Raw genomic sequence first — 16355 nt, 5'->3', positions numbered from 1 at the left:
AGGCTCCGGTCCATTCGCACCAGAACCTCTCGCCACAAGAACAGTTTCTTCCCCTCTGCTGTTGGACACATGAACAATAACCACATGATTGTCCCCGCCACTCACACATGACCCTACGCTGTGTCACTGCATCATTTCATGTTTGGCACTGATCACCACCTGCACTCATGTATATATCTTTCTACGTAGCACTCATAATTCTTATTCTCATGTATATATCTCATGTATATCTCATGCACATATCTTTCTTTCTACATAGCACTTTAATTCTTATTGTCTGCACTGAAGCACCGCAGCAATTTCCTAATGTTGTAAACCTCAACATCTGGCAATAAACCCATTCTGATTCTGATTCTGATTCTGAAATAGAAAAGTAAAGATTCAGCAACTGTAAAACTTTGGACTAAACGGTTTAAAGTAGTAATTTTGCCCATGGCCTGCCTTAAAAGTTTTTCTCAACCAAACAAATTAAGAAAAAACAGAAAACCGATTAAAAGAAGTAACAAAAAACAAAATCATAAAGAGCTGATATGAGTTATGCTTCAAGCTCATTTGCTTAGTGCTTAAGCGGATAAGTACAAAGTGGGATGAAAAGTAATGTGAGGCAGAGGCTTCAAATAAAATTACTTTTATCAATTATAAAAGTTTGCCACAACTAAACTGTTGAATTTCGGGTGATTTATAGTGGTTACGCTTTGCAAGTCTCAAGTTTTTTAATTTTTGAGGAGTCCTTCAGTTGCACTCCCTTTTATTTGCTCTGTACCTGATTACCCTCAAACGTCAATAAAGAATCGATTTTTATTTTTGTGGCAACATCATAGCTCACTGTAGAAACTTGTATATTTTCTTAAATTACCAGATGAAAAAGAGCGATCCAGGTGGGAGATAACGTCGGCTCTGTGTATCAAACGACAGCATGAGATGGGCAATGAAAGCAAAAGATTTTACAAACTAATTTCCGTGATCTGATTAAAGAAGCAGATAAAAAGTAAAGACTCTAAACACTTTTATTTTTGCAAAGTCTCAGGTGGATAAAAGGAGGCTATATTTATAGTATTTATTTCACAGAGGTATTGTGTGGAGACCAGCGTCTCCCCATCTGACAGTCCATGAAAAAAAGATATTCAGGATGGGGTACGCTTCACTTTCCAGCCAACACATTTCTTTGAGGGTAAACTAACAACACGTGTTCACCCCAACCTGAACTACATATTCAATAAAAGTAACTTAAATTAGATTGACCTGCTTAGTTTAGCCACAGATGGAACACATTCTGCTCTTTCTGCAGGGACCGCAGAAAAAATAAAAACATTCACAAACATCTACAATATGACCGCACAATAAGAGCATTTCAATTAAGCGAACTCGATACCCTTGATTGCCTGAGAAAACAACTTTGCCTGGCTCTGCACACATCAGCTGCCTCTCCACTTCACACAACCATGAAACCGCGTGTGGCATCCTGCAATTTAACACACTGATGCTGAATAGTGGAGAGGGAAGACGAGCGAGAGAGAAGTGTGACTCAAGAGGAAATAGAATTAATTCAGTGCCATTCAACAGCCCCTGCACTACAGTGACATACAGAATCCGCTCTATTGAATGCACTTCTTCATTCTTCCTCTATATGCTCTTCCTCTTCTCACTGCTCTGATTCATGATAGCTGCACTCCAAACTCCCGTGGTCCCCCATGACCAAGAAAGTCTAGTTATGCAACACACCCACCCTGCAAGCACATGTACACAATGCAGAAACACTAGGATGCATATGCCATCTCCTCTTATGTAGGAATATTTACTCCCCCCATCGTGTCCCTTCACTCCATCCCAAAAATTGCAGCCTGTAATAAATGCAGGCTCCAGCACCACAGCAATTTCAGCGTAGCAGAAATAATTTGTAAATTCCCACTGAAAACTCCCGATTTAGCAAGGACTGCTTATGAACCCAGTGCTCTCTAAAACACACACTCCAGTCCTCCTGCTAGCTTTGAGTCCTTACCTCTTCCCCTGAAATAATGCAAGCCAACATAACATCTTATTTTGTGCCAGATCATATATATCTATGTGTGTGTGTGTTGCACACTGCAGGTACTCACCCCCTCATTAGGATAAGCCTCCCAGCCCAGGTCGGCCAAAGCTGACATTGAGTCCAGCAAAGTAACTGTGACAACACAAGGAAGATAAAAAAAAAAAAAAGAGAAAATGTTAACAGACACATACAGGACATTTTTGTGGCATTTGTTGATCCCTGCCTCCTTAAAGAACGACTGATGTTTTCCAGACATGGTGCGGCATGTTTCTCTCTTGAATGTATAACATAACATTATGTCGCATTGTAAGTTTTCCACAAAGACACTTTCAAAATGTGTTCCACAAGGGCATCTTTTGTTGTGTTGGAGTACACCAGCAATGGAATCAGAAGCACTGGTGAACCTATAATTTTAACTCCAAGATTACTGTGGTTGCGCTGCAGCTGTTCCAGTTCAAGGGGACACAAAGTCATTCAATGAAGCCGTAAGAAAGACTGTATTTACAGTTGAAATTGGCTTCAGACAATATAGTGAGTAGTCAGACGAAAATGCTGGTTACATGTTATATATATTTTTTAAGGCTCACTTCAGTTCAGTCGGTGGCTAGAAGGAGATTATTGTGCTGTTAAGTGCAGGAATAGTACAATAATAATCTGTTTGCCTTTTGATGCATTATTTTAAGTACATTTGTTGTTGATTGAAGACGTGTGCATGTCTGGTTTACTCTGAATTCAACGTGCTGTTTCCAGTGTGTGGTCTCTGCATAACAAGAGGAAGTAGAGGGGGGATGCAGGAAGGTGAGAGTGAAAAGTGAGAAGACGCTGTGGCAGGCTGACCTATGGGAGGCACAATGAAAACCTGTTTAGATTGCACAGCACGGTTCTGCACCTGTGTGTGTTTATCACTTGTTAGTAGAGCCTGAGCGATATAGGACTTTTAAGGCTCATACTGATATTTAATTATTTCAAAGTCTGATACATTTTTATCATATCTTTGTTTCTTCTAGACACGTTCCTGCAGATTTCCCCGACATTTGTAATGTGCAGTTGTTTAGGAGTTCCTGTTAAGAAAATATGGCACAACATTTCATGGATTGCTCTTTTATGCGGTGCCAAACTCTTCCAGACTTGCAGAGAAGTTGCAGCATGCCCTCTTGCAGGCAAAGTATGCAACATCAATGCTCATAACATGGTTGAAGGGTGTCTCTTCTTTATGTTTTTAATTTTCATTTATCAGCTGTTATAAATGCTGATACTGGCTGATACCAATGTATCGCCAAATTGCTAATACCACAGATATATGGTCGTGGTACTTGTTAGTGCATTTATAGATGAGCGGCACTGTTCATTCTTGGCTCACTCAGGTCCTAATCAAGCCTTCAACACTGCTGACCATCAATATTTAATCAGTATCCATCTGCAGAGACTTCTGCTTTGCTCTTTCTTCTCTCTCTCTCATATTGTGTGTGCTTCACAGGTTATCCTTCCTTTGTGAAAAGGTTTGAATGTATGCTTTCAATCCACAGATCCAAGATCAGCTGTGTGAGTCGCTGATGTGACACAATTTAAACAAGAAGCATCCCTCTTAAGCAGCGCACTTTCATATTCACTCCAATTTTTATAAGGTAGGGGCAGTGACCTGGAAAAACTATTTACCGCTACTGTAAAGTTTGCTCTCTTGAATGCAAATGAGGCTAATCGCTCAATTGAAAAGGGCTGAACGTGTCTGTTTACAAGGCCTCTGTGTATCCATACTGCTAGTAGGTATAACAAAGGGACTGTAAAATTGGTCCAGCCTCCTCTTTTCCTTCCCTTCTCTTCTTCTTGTGCTCATGCTGCTCATCAGCTCTAACTGAAACCCAGCCATTCCCCTCAGCTCAGCACACTGTGTGACAGCAGGGAGGCGTGTCATGCTGTAATAATGCGTGTATATATATGTGCACTGTGCGCGTGTCATAGCACACATATCTGCGTGTGTCTGCTTGCACTTGCACAAAGCGGTATGCGAGTGAGAAAACAGCCACAAAGAAAGTAGCGCGCATGGTATAATGAAGCAGAGAGAGGCGCTGCACAGTGGAGCCGGGGTGAGAGAGAGATAGATTAAATGAGAGGGATGAGACAGAAACAGTGGTGGAGATGTGCTGCGCAGCGAAAGGTCAGACGGAGCCTCCAGCCCATGGTGTATTTAGAGGAACTAAAGACCATTTAGACTGCTTTGCTCAGTTCATGGGCTTTGGAGTGGCACAGAGAAATGGGACATAATAGTATAATAATATATGATTTCAGAATCCAACAAAGAGGCACACATCCACATCCACGCACACACACACACACACACACGTTATTTTCCCCCACACTCTCATATCTCTGCGCGAAGATAAAAGCTTCCTATCAACAAGGAATTTAGCAAAATTGCCTGTTTCAAATACAAGCAATTATGAATTATGTGATATTCTCTGTGATTCACTTCTTTTAGTACCGTTTTATGTATTTCACAGAGAGTATAACTGAGTACCTTTGACAGTTATAAAGGGTCAATTCACCCAAATTACAAAAAAGACCATTCATCTCCACAACACAGTGCAGATGATTGGAAGATTAAAACTTTAAATTAACTCAGCTGAAATTCTGAATCACCGTGTCTGTCTATAAATAAGTTACTTTGTCTGGATAAAATACAGGTCACTTTGTATTAATTTTCTTTCTCAACTGCTTTCGACCAAAGGAACTGTCTGAATAAAAAACGTTGATAATATTTTGTGGAATATATACCTGAAATTTGTGGAATTTGACAGCCAAACTGTCCTGTAAAAGCTCCCTAGTCTAAAACTTGATTCTGCCACAGATAAGTTAAAGTTCATGTCATTATCCAAATTTTGAGTTTTTTTCTTAAAAGTTAGCATTATTAAGTCAAACTTTTGAGATATGTAGTTTGAAATTGTGAGATAATGACCCTTGAATAATAGTTTTAAAGGTTGAAGCAAACTTCCATAACCTGGTGACCTTGAAAAAGGCAGCAGGTTTAAGACACTTTTATTATTCTAGTGTATGGAATTAGCCTAGCCTAGCAAACAGCTAAATGCTAAAACTTACCAGTTAACATCTTAGGGGCCAGATTTATATAGCATATAAGCACAATATCCAAACAGTGCTCATAGTGTTGGTTCGTTTTACAGGCAACTTAAAACGAACAAGTTGCACTATTTTCTAAACACAGCCAGAATCTGTTTATTTCAAGCACAAAAAATGATATGCATTTTTGGTATTAGCAGTTAGCATTAAATTGCAGGTAGCAAACATCATTAAATCCAACTTCTTGAAATGTTCTGTCTTTGTAAATATCCGAAGTAACTAATCCTTTTTTATGTCCAATTTAGATTTTGTCTCAAACATGTGAATTTTTTTTTAATTTTGTTTGTTTTTTGTACTTGCTGCTTTTTTCTCATTATAGCAAAATATGTCTTATTGTTGTCTAGTCAGCTAAAGCATTACTAGGTCAATACATAGACCTACTTTAAAGCCATTTTGCAGCCCACTGGGAAAACACAACCACATAAACCTACAGATCAACACTTTTTCTTTTCTCCCAACACCTGTCAATACCTCTTATCACTTGTAATCATTGACTGGACACATCAATAATGTATTAGGTATAGTTTCCTGGCTGCTGACACAGCCAGCATGTACAGACTATACTGTATGCATGGCTGTGTATCTGTACGTGACATGTGTCAAAGACAAAGATGCAGAGAAATTATGTAAATACATTCCAGTCTTCCCCAAAATAAAAAACAAAACCACACCTCAGTCTATCTAAACACTTTCATCATGTCTCATTTTATCTCTTCTTCCCCTTCTCAGGGGAAATTGCCTGAATTGTGTGTGAGTGTGAAATCTAAGCCTGGTCAAGACCTGCCTTGGCCCAGAATAAAAACTCAAAGCTCATCACTCAGTCACTCAGACCAGGTTCATATTTGATCTAATGACTGGTCTCTCTCACACACACACACAAACATACACACACAAACATGCACAGGCAATCTTCAGGCCGTGAGCATCTAAACATGACAGCTGAACATCTTCCAAGTGTGGAGAGACCATGTGAAAGCAAAGAGATATCTACTAAGAAGGTTTTTCCCAACCTTTCTGGCTAACAATACGCCTTCCGGGGGACCCAACAATTTCGCTCACGGACACCCAAACATTACTTTAATTGCCTGAGGCCTTTGTCAGAGGACACAAGTGCACAGATCCGTAGTTGTGCACATGTGACCCGATTACTGTGAGAGTTGTTTTGTTACAGAGAAACAAGCTGTCGTATTGATTTTCAACACCAGACTGTGAGGTTTACATTCTGAGAGTGAAAGATGAGGAGGAGGTGGGGGTGGAGGGTGTGAATTTGTGAATTAGAAATTCCTGTACAAAAGCAGTAAAACACTGAAACTGCAACTACTTATAGAACAATGCGGAGAATGTGCAAAACTTTTTTTTTCTGTTTCTTTGTCTCTTCATCGCCTTCTGTGTCTGTCTATTTTTCCTTCACACTCCCGCTTCCTCCCTCTGTGGTGTCTGTCTCTCTCTGTCTTCCTCTCTCTTTCTTATCCGCTGTCTTTTTAGGTCTCTCGACCGCTCGCTCACTGGATGGTATCCACCGCTTCAGCTGGGCTGCAAGAAGCTGTGATCCACCTGCCAAGAATCAAACAGCACTGCCAACAGCCAGACTGGTGCACAAAGAGACCAGGATGCTTACACACACACACACATACCTTAAGACTGTGCCAGTGCCACAAAGAGAGGGACTGCACAATAAGACCACCACACAGACTCAATCTACAGGACAATATGTGACTACATAATGAGTTTATAAGATCCTTTTCATCTCAGAACACATCATATTAAACTGAAACGAGTAGGCTTAGTGGATCCTGAAGAGTCCTGCTGACACTACATTAAATATGCTGATATCTCACTGTCTTCTCCTTCTATAAATATAAAACCCCGGCTTTTATGCTTCTGTTTTGTGTTACAATAAAAATGTTAATCACAACTTGCAAATTCAAACATACCTGATAAATTCAATTGCAAATTCAGAAAAAATCTAAAGGGAGATAAATGAGATGCTGCGAAGCTTAAGCAAGCAGCGGCTGCACTTGAATGAAGTTTTTAGAATTTTGCATAAAATCAGCCAGTTCCAATATGATCATCACAGGCTTAAAAAACAAGCAATCAAACAAACAGTATGGTCCTAGCACCAACAGTAAACTGACTAATTCCATCTTTTATATATAGTCTGCCTTAGCTATTTCCCACATGACTGAAGGATAGTGTTTTCGCAGGTAGAAAACTTCCATAATCAGTAGTCGTGTAGCTATATTATAAAGGGGTAATAACTGTTACCTTAGCGCAACAAAAATTGTGGAAACAGGGAAACAGCTAGCCAAGAATGTAGGACCATTCCTTTGAGTTCAACAAAATGTCAATAGGCTTTAAGAATACAGGACAAATTTCTCAACACATAAAACAGCTAAAAAAAAAAAAGAGCATGCACACAAACACACACACCTTTATCCACGCTCCACTCCACTGAGGGTGCAGTTCAACGAGTAAGAGCGTTGTCAGGGCAACAAATGAGCTGATGGAGAGCAGGATGAAGGAGTGGGAAGACTTGAGCCCTGAACTTTAGGAATACACTGGCGTCACACCAAGACTGCTACCCTTGCTGTCTTTTCATCAGCCCTCTCTCCAGTCATTCACCAACCACTAGGGGTTCTCAATCAGCCCTGTGCTTTTCTCTCTCCATCTGCTCTCTCATCCTTGCGCTCATGCCATTTTATTAAAACTGAGCGATACAGTATATCCTTTGTATCCTTATCTCCAGTGACTTCCCGGCATTTTGTTATACACAACATCCCTTTCCCCTGTTTTTATGTTTCCATTGAATGCCACACGGAGGCAACGGTGAATAGAGTCAAGTATTTAGGTTTATTTGTACTGAGCACCCTGGATGCAGAGCATGTTAAGATAAAAGTTGGAGCTGTGAGGGCAGCACTCTGTTGTGGTGGATGCCGTTCGAAATATCTCTATTATATAATCAGCAATGACAAGACATTAAGTCACTCGACGTTCACTATAAATTTTTAATGGATTACCTCATAGCTTCGATGGTCTGTTTTAACCTTATGAGCTAAAAGCAGTTTTCCTTTTATAACTCAGACACATGAACATCATTATGTCACATATGGAAAAGTTTTTACTACATTTCAGGCAATATTATGTGCCCTTTATGGATGTGGCGTTTAATTATTTCTTTTATGAAAGAATCCTAAGAAGAAGAATGTTATATTTTCTTTATAACTGTCTGCAAACCGAATGGATCTATGAATAATTCAGCTGATTTGATTTAAATTCTAATCCCGATCCTTCATTAAGTCAGTTCTGTTTCTTGCTGCTTTCCCACTATGCATCTGTTCAAATAACTTATGTTGGTTTACTACACTTCAACGGGCGCAAAATTAAGTCAGCTTTAATCAAAGCCATGTCGTCAAAAGCATTCATTCGCTCTGTCTTTATCGTGAAGCTGCAACAATTTCTCTATTAAAGTGATTCAGCAAAATCAAACACAGAGGCTTGTTGCATTCAAATCAAGCCATCTGCACAAAAACAAACCTGACAAAGGACAGAAAACCTACATCATTTGTAGGGAGAACTTTTCATAATACAGAATCACCTTTTGCCAAGTAAAAATGTATTCATTTAAATGTAATTTTATTTATATAGCTTCAATTCACAACAACAGTTGCCTCAAGGTGCTTTATATTGCAAAGTAAAGACTCTACAATATTAGACAGAAAATCCAACAATCACATGACCCTCCGATCAGCAAGCACTTGGCGACAGTAAGAAGGAAAAACTCTCTTTTAACAGGAAGAAACGTCCAGCAGAACCAGGCTCAGGAAGGGACAAACATCTGCCACGACCTGCTGGGAGTGATGGGAGGGAGAAAAGAGAAGAGAGAAGGGATAAAAAGCAAACTATGGGAGGAAGAGCCAAATTTTACAAACTGTTAATTATAAATATAGTAGTAGTGTATAAATACACAAGGAATGAAAAGAAAAGAGTGAAGAAGAAACACTTAGTGCATCATGGGAAGCCCCTCGCAGCCTAAGCCTATTGCAACATAACCAAAGGAGGCTTCAGGGTCACCCGATCCAGCACTAACTATACGCTTTATGAAAAGGAAAGTTGTAAGCCTAATCTTAAAAGTAGCGAAGGTGTCTGTCTCCTGAATCTAAACTAGGAGCTGGTTCCACACGACGGGCCTGAAACCTGAAGGCTCTGCCTCCTGTTCTACTTTTGAAAAATTCTGGGAAACATAAGTGAGTCAGCAGGTTGAGATGACAGCCATGAGATACATTTTATGAGGAGGTCAGGAATAAGGTCAAACAATGTTTTAGAAAACCCAATTCAATGCAATGACTTTTGTGAAGTTTTTTTTTATTTATTTTTAAAAAGGGGAGATTTGAATGGGAAAAAAAGCTCCAGCAACCTAAAAGGCATATCATGCAAAATCCCCCCAAAATATTAAAATATTCAAGTATGTGATAAACTTCGGCTTGTTCAGCTTGCACTTTTGGAATTACATTGTAGCAGAGGGCAGATTAGCCTACTCTGCTATTTCACAAACTGGAAACAGTAGCAGGACAGAAACAATGATATTCTGACAGACTATGACAGGAGCACTGCCCTAGTTTGTCGCTTGAAGAGGCTCTGGAGTGCGAGCGTGAGGGCACGGCTTCGTCTGTGCAAGCTCGTCGAATGCTTACGGGGTTGAAGTGTGACACCCAGTCAGATCCAGACACTTGTTTTCTTTAATAAGCTTCTTCCACCAGTATGCCAACAACTCATCAAGGGCAAGGAACGGCAAACACACAGACACACACACACACACAGTGATGTGCACACACAAACAAACGTAAACCAGAGACCCTGAAAATTCAGAAATAACCTGCAGTAGAAACAACCACACATGCTGTATGCCTCCACATGTGTCTCACACACACTGACACTGTGGCACGGATTTAAAAATGCTTTTTTTCTTCTGTTTTGTTGTTGATAAAATACAACATCTGCAAACACTTCCATGCTTATTTCTCTCCTTTTTTTGCTTTTCTGCTTCTTGTTGATCTTTTTTTTTGTGCCCTGTTAGTTCTTAAAGACATTCCTGTTGATCAGACAAGAGGACAAACACACACATTCACACACACAGAGACAGGCAGCTGTCACACAGTGGTTGGTCACAGGAGGGCAAATTGGCCCGGAATCTCTGGGGTGATCCTCAGCAGTCGAGACAGAGGAAATCACATGTCAGATTAAAGCGTGCTCACCCAGGTTTTCTACTGATGTTGCACCCGGCCAACTATCAGCACATGCACACACATCACTGTTTGTCTTTACCACACGCACAGTAGATGCCTAGCAGATTGCGTATCTGTTACAGCGCCTTCATGTGACAAACAGAAAAATCAGATGGAGCTAAAAAACGACTGAAGTTAAAATGCTTCAGCAAATGCTGTTTGACGTTTAAAACAGGGAAAGACACTGTAACTACATTTGATCCATTTCAAATTCAAGGGTAGCTGTCAGTATTTTCTGGAAGCATTCCAGGTGTTTTGCTCTCAGCCGCTCCTCTGCACAAAAAAGAAAAAAAAAGGAGAAAAGTCTGAAGCACTGGCCAGTAAAGATGTTGCATCAACGACTGAACCAAATGCTAAGATGTTTGCTTGCAAAGCTGGTTAACGTAGGCTTTCACAGCCGCAGCAACAACCACAAAAAAGACCGAATATGAGAGAGAGAAAGGAGTGAGGAGACACGGAAAAAAACTAATTCAATTTAGCCAAAAATAAATAAATAAGCAAAAACTAACATATCCGGGACGAAGGACGCCAGGGGTGTGCTGTGTGTGTGAGTGAGGAAGGACAGTTAGAGGGAAAAGAAGGAGAGCTTGAGGGTGGTGGGTAGATGGTAGTCAAGGCCCAGTGATCAGTAATTTGACCAGCAGTTAAGGGCTTGTTCATATCAGAGAGGGGGAAGGGGTCAGCAGATGTGGTGGTGGCAGAAAATGGGGGAGGGGCCACATAGCCAAACTTCACTGCAGCCATCACACATCGCAAGCCAAGGAAGGTTTCCTTTGACATTAATGAACTCGACATCCGAAGGGAATCATTCAAGCCTAAAAACTGTTCATGTTCAAGCCTCAGCTGGTTGAGACTTGCACATATTCATCCCCGTGGTGGGAACTGAGATAAAAATAATCTCCTGTCTCACAACACTTCTGAATATAAAATACAAAAACAGCCCATATCGTTTCCAAAAGTGAAAGTAAACATATGGATACACAGGAAATATGCATATGGCATTCATAATTTAGATCCTTATCTTGTCTTTTTTTTTAAGAGCTGCTTGAAAGATCTATATCTTGTTTCTCATACATGAATAAACCCGAGTGCTAAAAGAAGGTATGGCTGTTTTGGGGGGAGTGATAATGTTCTGAATTGTAACATGAATGGAAACTTAATATATACTTAAAATTATTTTTCTGTCTTTAAAGGAATAGATTGAAGAACATCTGCCACAGTCACATCTGTACAACACACATAAATCCCAGTAAATAAAAATGATGGTGGACTACATGTTGGCAGTGACCTAACTAAGAGACCGAGATCATCAGCGACACTACTGTACCATGCATAGCCATTTTTAGACTTTACACACACAGACAAAATAAACAAAATAAATACAGACAGACATAATGCATTAATTTGGGGGGTTTAGGGGGTCAGACCAGAGTGGAGTTAAGCTAAGCTGGCTAGCTTCTGGCTTGGGCTTCATGCCTGGCACAGAGACATGACACTGATTTCAGTCTTCTCGTCAGACTCTCATCAAAAAAGCAACTCCACGAAACTCCACGATAATATTTTAAAAAAACTACTAGGTTAAGTGTAATACAAACCCTCTTAGCCACCGATGACTAAGTATGACTAAGTATAACACAACACAAAGGCTCTTGTGGGTGCTGTTATGGATGCTCTGCTCAGTAGGGCTCAGAGATATGGTTGAGCTCTTCAGCTGTTTTTTTTTTTAACTACATTCCCCCGTCTGTCTTTCTTCTTGTTCTCCTTATGCATTTTGCTTTGTCTCACACTTTTTAAAAAATCCCAGTCTCTCAGCCTTTCTCTCACTCACGTACACACTTAAACACACACACTTAAACACACACAGCCTCACACACAATGAGTCCATGAGGTGAAGCGCGCACAGCAGAATCATTCTCTGTCACTGAGTTGTATTTATAACCCCATCTATCAGCCAGCCCCCGGAATATGTGCCACTATTCTCTGGACCGAGACCACCAAACTGCCCCCCAGCCATGCATTAAGATAGGATAAGTGTGGGAGAGTGTGTGCACGCGTGTGTGTGTGCACGAGTGCGCACACATCCATTCGCGCTCGCGTGTGAGCCTTTGTTAAGCAGTTGTAGGAGCTCCACCTGATTACAGAAAGCGTACGGGAGCTCCCACCTTACTGTTACACTGGAGGTCAGAGAAATAGAGAAGGAAGAGGAGAAGAAAACAAAAGATAAAAACAATCAGGGACAAAGAGATGGAGGCCACGAGGGAGGCTGATAGAAAGGAGAGAAGGGCAGATATAAAAGACCGGGATTAGAGCGAGCTCGGAGTGGAGGCAGAAAAGAAAAACAGGAGGGTGCTCGCACTTGCTGCTTTCCTCTGCTGCTCTCTGATGAGAAAGGAGATCTATATCCTCTTCTGTCCAAGGTCATGGCTGTTACATGGGAGCAGAACAATCTCATGGACTCTCGCGTGCACACACACATACGCGTGCGCGCGGCGGCACATCGTGAGGTATGGTTCTGCCGATAACTACAAGCAGCCATTATAGATTAAAGCAATTAAACCAGATGAGACCTTTGACCCAACATTATACCACAGTCAGGATCTTGTGTGAATCATAATGTGAATGTGTGTGTGTGTGGAAACAGAGGGCATGCTTTACATATGCTTGCCTCTGCACTAACTGCTCACCTCCGTGTTAACCTTAAGAAGCAATACAGCAATCTCTCGCAGCACCCTAAGGTCAATTCAATTTTTAAAAAAAGATTCAAGTGCGTTCCCATGAGCAATTACAGATTACAGTAAACCTCGAGACTAAAAAAAACCCCTCGGTTAATTCATCTGTACGTCCACTTGCACAGGGATTTACGCTTTAATATGAAATTAAATCAACATCCAGAGTTGGAATGGAAAGAAGCACGGGGTTCCTTATTTTCTAGGAGTGAGGAGGTAAATTTAGAGGCAGAGAGGAAAGACACAAAAATAGAAAGGTGTGATAGTCTGCTCCTTTCCCCAGCACGATTCGGCACAAGAAGGATGAGAGAGAGAAAAAAAATCGCAGGGAGAACTAGGTGCAAAGCAACAGAGAAAAGAAACAAGACATGTTGTACCTCTGCATAAGAGAGGATAAAAGAAGGGTGGGAGATGGTACGGCAACCAAGGGGGGAAACCTGTGAGCATCCACCCTGCTGTTACATCAGTATGCCCTCGGGGTCCAGACAGAGGGAATGGAGGGCTCCCTCTGCTGGTGCGCAATAACTCACAAAGTCCTTTTCCTCCGTTCACTGGTGATAACAAAGACCTTCAGACCAGTTTTCTCACTCTTTATCTCACAATTTATGAATGAACCCATTTCTGCAGAGTCTTATGGGCCCCATGGAGATGCAATTACAGCAACAATTTCAAGCGGTTCTTTCAATTTTACCAAAGCCCTCTGTTACGACAACCGAGTTTCTTGTAAATGCCAACCAATTTTGGAGCGGATCAATAGCTCTGGTGGTAAACTAAGCTTTGTGACAGCTTAACACTATTTTTCCTGCTAACGCTATCATGTCTATCAAAGGGATTGTGTTCTTAATTGAGCCCTGAGAGCTGTATCTCTCCTTTTATGACAGCCTCGCTTCTAGTACGAGACAGACTCAGAGGGAAGATTTCCTGGAATAACACGACTACCGAGAGGCGTGGGTGGAGAGTATGCACACTTATAAGCAAACACAGGGTACACACACACGCACGCACGCGCACACACATAGACACACACACTGGCACAAAGAAGCACAATCCCTTAGCTAAGCACGTGCGGTCACAGCAGGAAAACTGGCAGGCCAAAAGGTAAAAGCGAGCCACAGAGTAGCTGACAAAAGTGGCTTCGTTGGATTACTGTCCCACTGGTGAATGTATACACACACACAGACCAGACACCACACACACGGAGCAGTGGGCTTAAAGGTGCCAATTAGGCCAACAGTCTGAAACAGCAGGAACTGGCTGGAGGATGACTAACTTGTAGCACATTATTTAAAAAGTGCATTTAGAAGTAATGAAAACCCTCTGACCCGTCAGTCACCCCACATGAACATGATCCACATGTGCCTGCAAACATTCACAGCGGCTCACATGCTTCTGTGTTTATTTATTGAAATCAACAGGAGTTTCCTTTGGCTTCCAGATGGTTTCATCATTCGTGCTCTCTCCACTGAATATTTCAGCAGTGTGTTAGTGTCTCCTTCACATCCATTGTCTCCTGCAGTTAAAAAACCCTCCTGCTCCTCCACTCCATCTCTACTCTCCCTCTCGTCCGCTGCCTTTCTTGTCCTTCAAAACCTTTGTTCTGCGTGAACTCCTCCGGGCTGTGACATACATTTAGCAGCAATGTATGTACACGCAGCTTATACTGTTAAGTCAGCCGGAGACAGGAGATCCCATTTAACCTCAGTGGGGCCTGTCATTGTATGAGTGTCCCAGAGCTCACTGTTTAATCTATGTAAGCCTGGAGTTGAGGTCTCTCCGTATCTGTGTATGTGTGTGATAGTGATTGAGAAAACACAGAGAAAAATAATATAAATGAAAGGCAACTCATAGTGACAGAAAAGCTTTGTTGAGCTTCAAAACAAGACTCAGTGGAGCTTTTGGGGGAACACTGAACAAAATGATTCACAGGATGACAAGTCACAGCTGTATCATCTCCAGCCAGACTGTCTGACAGCCAACAAGCAAAACAACACCACAGACTTCCAATTTAATCCAAATAACCTGCTTCATAAACTAATAATTGTTTTGTTTTTTGTTTTTCTGGCTATGACTTTAGCACATTGATCTGCTGTTTTCTCCATTTAGTGAAAGTTCAACTTCCCTTTAAACAAGTCAGCCCCCATGTTTCAACCCAGCAAGCAGTCAGGAGTAGTTAGTAAGTAAATACATTGGCTAATTTCAGGCTGAGCATCGATGTTAATACAATAACCGAGAGAGGCTCAGCAGCAGCGTGTGACAAATTTAATGTAATTGCTGCTCCTCATTTGCAGACTGAGGCAGTGGCAACAGTCCACGGCAGAGAAGAAAACATTTATCAGTCTGTAATAATAATGAAGATATCTATAATTAAGAGGAATTTTGACAGAGATGCCAATGCTGCTTTGGCATAATCATTATAAGTTAGTATTCTTTGACGCAGGGAAAAATAGTCCACTGATTAATAAAATGTCACAAAGTGACAAGTCGACCTCAGCATTCTCTGGATGATACACGACAGGTTTGCCTGCGCTTATATGTCATAAAAATTTCATGTCAGCATGCTCGGAAAAGAAAAAAACGTGACGAACACTATTTTTGTCTCTCTTACTCCCTCTCTCCGCTTTCCTTTATGCATGATTTATAAGCAGCACTTAACGGGAGTCTCCGCCGCTGCGCTCCGCTCCTTCGCCGGCGAGTGGAGAGCCGCGGGATGGGGCTCCCCATCCAACAACTCAGCGCACGACCAAGTCATCTAAACTCACTCGACTTTAAAGCTCCACGAAACACGTCGGGGGCAAAAACCCACCTTCATTCTCCGGGTAATTCCGTAAGGCTCGGCATGGCGGAAAAGCGTGGAAAAGAAGCAGAGAGGACAGGAGGGAAAGGGACGGATAGATCCACAGTACGCGTGGTGATGCCATTTTTCAGGCTGCGCTGCGCCCTCGCTGCATCCCTGTTCGCCGTGTCGAGTCGGTGAGCGCAGCCTCGCAATTGAGGCAGGGAGAGAGAGCAGAGGAGAGGACGGGAGAGCAGAGAGAGAGAGGAGGAGACGCTGGGAAGGAGGGTCCACAGTCAGCCAAGTTCTGTCAATCAGCCGCCTGGCTTTTTGGGTGATGTAAAAGGCCTGTGGAGACTCTGTATTACACTGCAAAAAATCAACATATGATAATGTGATTTGGCTTCATGTTG

General features: G+C 41.6%; 1 protein-coding gene across 4 annotated transcripts in view; it reads right to left on the bottom strand.

Moving 5' to 3' along the window:
- The window catches only part of LOC147308602 (ephrin type-A receptor 3-like), a 79705-nt gene extending 63564 nt beyond the window's left edge, over positions 1 to 16141 (bottom strand). For 3 of the 4 annotated variants that reach the window (XM_086273235.1, XM_086273236.1, XM_086273238.1), the window contains exons 1-2: positions 15973 to 16141; positions 2097 to 2161 (exon numbers count right to left, since the gene is read on the bottom strand). In XM_086273235.1, the coding sequence (XP_086129361.1) occupies positions 2097 to 2161; positions 15973 to 16087 (180 nt within the window). In that variant the 5' untranslated portion in view covers positions 16088 to 16141. Of the gene's footprint in view, positions 1 to 2096; positions 2325 to 15972 lie in introns of those variants that run through there. The other variant, XM_086273234.1, reaches the window with a different exon arrangement.
- Between the last annotated feature and the right edge of the window lie 214 nt (positions 16142 to 16355).

The sequence above is a fragment of the Aulonocara sp. 'chitande type north' Nkhata Bay genome, linkage group LG18, assembly GCF_057382095.1.
Source record: "Aulonocara sp. 'chitande type north' Nkhata Bay isolate Kocher_YH1m ecotype deep benthic linkage group LG18, A_spYH_male_GT1.1, whole genome shotgun sequence".
NCBI lineage: Eukaryota > Metazoa > Chordata > Actinopteri > Cichliformes > Cichlidae > Aulonocara > Aulonocara sp. 'chitande type north' Nkhata Bay.
The sequence above is the reverse complement of the archived record's forward strand: the minus strand, read 5'-3'. Positions and strand labels throughout refer to the sequence as shown.